Source organism: Geospiza fortis, unplaced genomic scaffold (assembly GCF_000277835.1).
Source record: "Geospiza fortis unplaced genomic scaffold, GeoFor_1.0 scaffold130, whole genome shotgun sequence".
Lineage (NCBI taxonomy): Eukaryota > Metazoa > Chordata > Aves > Passeriformes > Thraupidae > Geospiza > Geospiza fortis.
The window spans coordinates 12,127,698-12,133,099 of record NW_005054300.1 but is presented as its reverse complement, the minus strand read 5'-3'; the positions used below and the strand labels follow the sequence as shown (position 1 = coordinate 12,133,099).

Here is a 5,402-nt window from a genome sequence, read left to right as displayed (position 1 = left end):
AGAGAGAGAGGCTGGGTCCTCCGTACCGACAGTAATTGGCTGAGCCGAACGTCTGTCATGCAGCGCTGCTTTCCTATTGGCGAGACGGAGGAGCTGAGACTCTCTGTTAGCCAATCCAGAGCGCTTGATGAGGGGAGACGTTCTGATTGGAGGAAGCGCGCACCGTCTGTTACTGAACCTTTCTCTTGTTCCCACCCTCCCAGGGCCAGAAAGTTCCTCAATTGGGCTGTCGCATTCCCCGCCTCCCTAGCCGGGGCGCCTGCCGCGGGTCTCGGGGCCCCGTGAGGGGGCAGGCGGCCGGGGCTGCCTCACGGCTCTCAGGTGGTGGCGCTGCAAACGCAGCTGGGCGGTGCGGTGCCCTGGGGAGGTGCTCCAGTAGTGCTGTATGCGGGGCTATGCAGCCCTTGCGGTCTTGGTTCTGTGAGACGAGCAAGTGCTGTTAGTCTTTATTGCCTCAATAGAAGACTAAATGGTTTTCAAGTTTTCTGTCGAGAGGAAATGTTGGTTGCCCCTGTCCAAGGTTTAGTGACTGCCCAGCAAATTCACTTACTGGATGCCACTTGCCTGGCGCTTGTAGTGCCCGTGGGTTTCCTCCCGAGCAGCGCCGCTGTGCGGGCGGGGAAGGAACCGCTGAGGTGGTGAAACCTCATCGCAGCCCACAGCTTCCTCCCTCGTGAGGGCAGACGGGCACTGATGTCTGTGGTGACAGTAACAGGAGCCAAGGGAACGGCCTGAAGATGTGTTAGGGAGACGTAGTTTGGATATTAGAAAAGGCCCTTCACCCAGAGGGTGGTTGGAACAGGGTCGCCAGGGAAGTGGTCGCAGCACCAGCCTGACGGAGTTCAAAAAGGGTTTGAACACTGCTCTCAGGCACATGGTGTGACTCTTGGACCAGTGGGCCCCTTCCACCTGAGGATATTCTGTGAAATGAAACATACATGCTTTCAATAGCTGCTAAGAGGACTGGATTCTTTCCAAATTTTGCTTTCTCTTTGTTAACAATTTTATCATGACAGATGGCTTTTGGAGTTTTCTCTGCTTCATTAATTGAGGCCTGAACGTCATCAGTAAATGAGCAGTTTCAACTATGTCATTGAAGAAGGCTCCCGAGTATAAAAGAACACCTCAATAAAAGGATCACACGTTCTGCCTATGTGGAAGCAGTTTGCTTCTCTTACATAAGTGGGGAACACCTTTCAAAACTGCAAAGGAGAGCTAATGCATGGGAGCATGAACAGATTTTATCTCTTCATAAAAGCACTTCCAGGTCTGTGTACCAGTAAAAACTGGATCTCCTATTCTTAGGCTTTCCCCGTGCAGCCTTCATTTCTTGTAGGTGTGGCTGGGTGAAATTGCATGAAGCTTTAAAACGTTTCTGTTCCCAGAGCTTTGATGTGTCATTGAGGAGTCCTAATGTGCGAGGTGTTCTTGTTAGAGAGTAGCTGTTTGATCTCATTCTTGCTTGCATCAAACTGGGCTTGGTGCTTAATTTGACATAGTCAGCTGCAGAGTCATGTGGAGCAAGCAAGGCTCTGTAAGAGCCCATTATACTTTTATGTTTTCACCTTAAAATTGGGCAACTTAATATGAAACAGCAGTTGTGCTTCAAAACTGGCAACTGTGATAACCTTATTTTAATTTGTTGATGTCCAGTTGCTGCACAGGGTGCCAGAGTATGTATGAGTGAAGGTGGATAGCCTGTATCTCAAAAGTCCAAGATCAGTGGTTAGCTCATACAAAGCCCACTCAATACAAAGATTGTATAAACCTAATGATAAGAAAATAAATCATGTGATCATGCCTGGAGAAGATGTGTTCAAGCTATAAAACTGTTTTTTCCTTGCTAAATGGCTGCTGAAAAATGAAGACCTTTATAATTAATATTATTTCACAAAATATCAGGTTACTTTTTGTAGGGGACAGAATATAGGAAAATAAGGATAGTGTAGAAAGTAATCTTACCCCTAAGGAGTTGCAGCTGGGCCAATTATCAAAGACTAGGAACAGGCCTGACTTTAACAGGCCACAGGTGTAACCAATGAGAACAAGAGCTATAAAAGGGTGGGGTGGCTGGTCAAGAAGGGAGCTGGGGTGGGTTGGCTGCTTTGTGAAGAAGAAAGGCGCTGCCTGTGCGAAAGTGCCAAGAAGGTATGGAGCTTCTGTGATAAGGCGATAACAGCATGGAACCCCTGTGATGACAACAACTTTTAGAGGAGGGTAGATACATTTATCATGGTGCCTATTGATAAAAATTTGACATACATCTACTGATATGATTAAGATACTCAGATACTACCCTGCTGCAGTAGAATTTGTCTGCCTAGAGGGACACTGAAAACACACTCTCATGTGTACATGGATCAGCATGGTAACTCAGGGCCTTCTGATTTTGCAGTGTCCCTTGCTAGGTTTCCCTGCATCTGATTTTGATGATGAATATAATTATCTCCAAGCTCTGCTGTTGTAATTTTTCTCTTTATAGTCCTTGATTGTGACTGAGTCATTATTATTGCATTTGCTGTTGTGTCAGCTGCAATTTCACTGGTGATGTGCAATTTCTGTATCAGTAGCCGTCTTCTTATCTTGCTTGTATTACTGAAATGAACATAATTTCTTGCTCTAGGGGAAGTTTGTTATCTTGCATTACAGGTAAAGTGAAATATCTACAATTGATTTGATTCATCATTTCAGGATGCAGTTTTATCTGGTTAGTTTCATGGGATTGAATATAGTATTTTTATTCCTTTATTATAAGAAAGGTTTCTTGTTGTACATTCTGTCTACAAGGTTGGAAGAAGACACAGTCAGGTGACCCAAACTGACCAAAGGGGTATTCCAGACCATATGACATCGTGCTCAGTATATAAAGTGGGGAATCTTGGGAGTGATGATTTTTGTCTTCCCAAATAATGGGTACAGGTGATGGGGTCCTGCTTCCCTGGAGATGGCTGAACACCTGCCTGTTGCAGGTAAAACCTTAATAAAAGAAGGCCTTTGCTATCCTTGTAAAATTGTGGCTCAGGCCTGCTACTTGGCTAAGTAGAAAAGGACTATGGGAAAGTGACTCAGCTGAATTGGAGGCAGGAAAACAAGTTATACAGCCATTATGTGCTCACATTTTGGCCTATGGCTGCTGGTTGAATTACATTTGTTGGGCTTAAATGGAATGTACCTCATAGGGGGCTAACTGCTTAAAAAGGCCTGGGTTTTGCAATGAAGGGCTCTCTCTTGCACCTGCCTGGGGACTCTGCGTTACTCAGCTTCATAACACCTGCCTGTCCATGGGAAGCAGTGAATTAATTCCTTGTTCTGTTTTGCTTGTGTGTGTGGCTTTTGCTTTCCCTATTAAGCTGTATCTCAACCCATGAGTGTTCCAGCTTTTAGCCTGATTCTCTCCCTGATCCCATTGTAGGAGCTGTGAGTGAGAGGCTATGCACTGCTTGGCTGCTGCCTGGGGTTAAACCATGCAAGGATCCATTAGCTCTGCCTTCTATCCAGGAGTTCTACATGATGCAGTCATGGGCAATAGTTTCAGATTCTGGGTTGTGAGGGGTTGGGTTGTTTGTTGGGGGTTGTCTTTGTTTTTTTCCTATTAAAAAAAAGATAATAGTTCCCTTATTTATTCTTCATCAAATGTCTTAGATACTGATGCATCTGAGATTGCCAGTAGATGAAAGACAGCTGTTGACAGCCACCAGCTCCCAGGGTAATGCATCAGCTGACTCAGCCTCATCATTTCAGCAAAAAGAATTCAGGCCCTTTTCTGCTTTTGTGTAATGTTTTATGGGGCCACCTTAATTATCAGAGAAATAACACTGACACATAGGACTACTGAGATAACGCTTAAAGTGAAAATCCAAATGCCATCTAAAAATAACGAGGCATACTGTCAGTTGCATGCTATGTAGATAAAAGAATATACCTTTGCTAAAGGTAGAGTGGCCATGGAAGTTATCATTAGGTGATCAAAAATAGCACACTGGGGGCTTGGTGCTTTTTAGTCACTATATGGAAATATAGAGATCCAAGCTAAAGTACACAATCAAACTTGCAGTGAAAACTAACAGAGAGCAATGCCCGCAGGCTGGCATGTGTACGGCAACAGATACTTTCATGGTCAGTTTTCTACTCACTGAGGAAGGGAAAATGGCAACACATACTCACTAAGGAATGGCTGTGGAAATGAAGTATCCTAAACCCCAAATGGTACAAATGTTTGGCTCAGAGAAGTGTTGACATTTTTAAATTGTCAAAATAAGTCCCAATACCTATTTCTGTAGCTGTTTTTATTTAGTTCTTGCATGTAGCGTTCCACTGCTTCCAATGAGAGATCTGTCAAAAAAAAAAAAAAAGTGGGTGAACTACTTAAAAACTGCAGTAAAGGGCATTTTGATTTGAAAGGCAGATTTTTGATGTTGCAGTACCATAACCCCTCAGGCTTTAGTGGGAATGTATCAGTAATAACTTGGAACATGCTCTTCAAGAAGAGAAGGTAGGTTTGGTAGTGGGCTTTTTTTGTTGTAATTTTGTAAATCGCTGCATAGTGTTGGGGTCCATGGCTAACTGCTTTTATTCTAAAAGTGGAAATAACCTGAAGCTGCACCAGGATTAGATTGGATATTAGAAAAAATTTACTCACTGAAATGGTTGTCAAACATTGGATCAGGGAAGTAGCATGTGTAGATGTGGCACTTAGGGAAATGGCTTAGTGGTGGACTTGGTAGTGACAGGTTAACAGTCGAACTTCATCCTCTTAGACGTCTTTTTCAATGTAAATGAGTCTATGATTCTATGATATTCTGAAAGAGCCTTCTGTTGCCTCACACCATGCCTCTCCTGTAATCTGTACAGTCGTGCGCTTGCCCTCTTTTCCTGGGTGTGTTACCTGACTGAAAATGCTAGTCCTAATATTCTATAAAAACGCAGCCAGCAGTGTATTTTATGGTGCAGACACGGACAGATCTTACCGAAGGTGCTGCCTGTCGGAGGAAATTCGGTCGGGGCCATGGCCGGCGCCAGGGGCTGCGAGGGCCGCCCGCGCGCCGCAGCCTGCCAGCCGCTCGCTGCTAATTAATTGCTGACTTCACCCTGCCGCCTTTGAAGTGAGTAGCGTAAGTGGGAATTGGTGCATACAGCTTTTCCCACCAGTGTTTATTACACGTATTTCATGCAGCAGTTTATTTCTTAAGTTAGTAACATTAAGGTTGAATCAATGAGGTAGAATTTGTTAATTTTATTGTAATTGTACCTTAATTCCTCATAATTAATAAAATCCTACCTTCGTTTCTCGTAGGAATGTCATGGAGAAATTTACTTACAAATATTAAGACTACACAACCTTAAGATGTGATCTGATAGTATAACCCCAAATTTTGCTGAAATATATGGAAATGAAAGGTGGT

The 5,402-nt window shown here is 43.9% G+C and overlaps 1 protein-coding gene across 1 annotated transcript in view; it reads right to left on the bottom strand.

Moving 5' to 3' along the window:
• Positions 1-59, bottom strand: part of EIF3F (eukaryotic translation initiation factor 3 subunit F) — a 4,710-nt gene extending 4,651 nt beyond the window's left edge. The window contains exon 1 of the mRNA XM_014309921.2: positions 27-59. Coding sequence (XP_014165396.2) covers positions 27-59 — 33 coding nt within the window. The remainder of the gene's footprint in view (positions 1-26) is intronic.
• Positions 60-5,402: the final 5,343 nt, after the last annotated feature.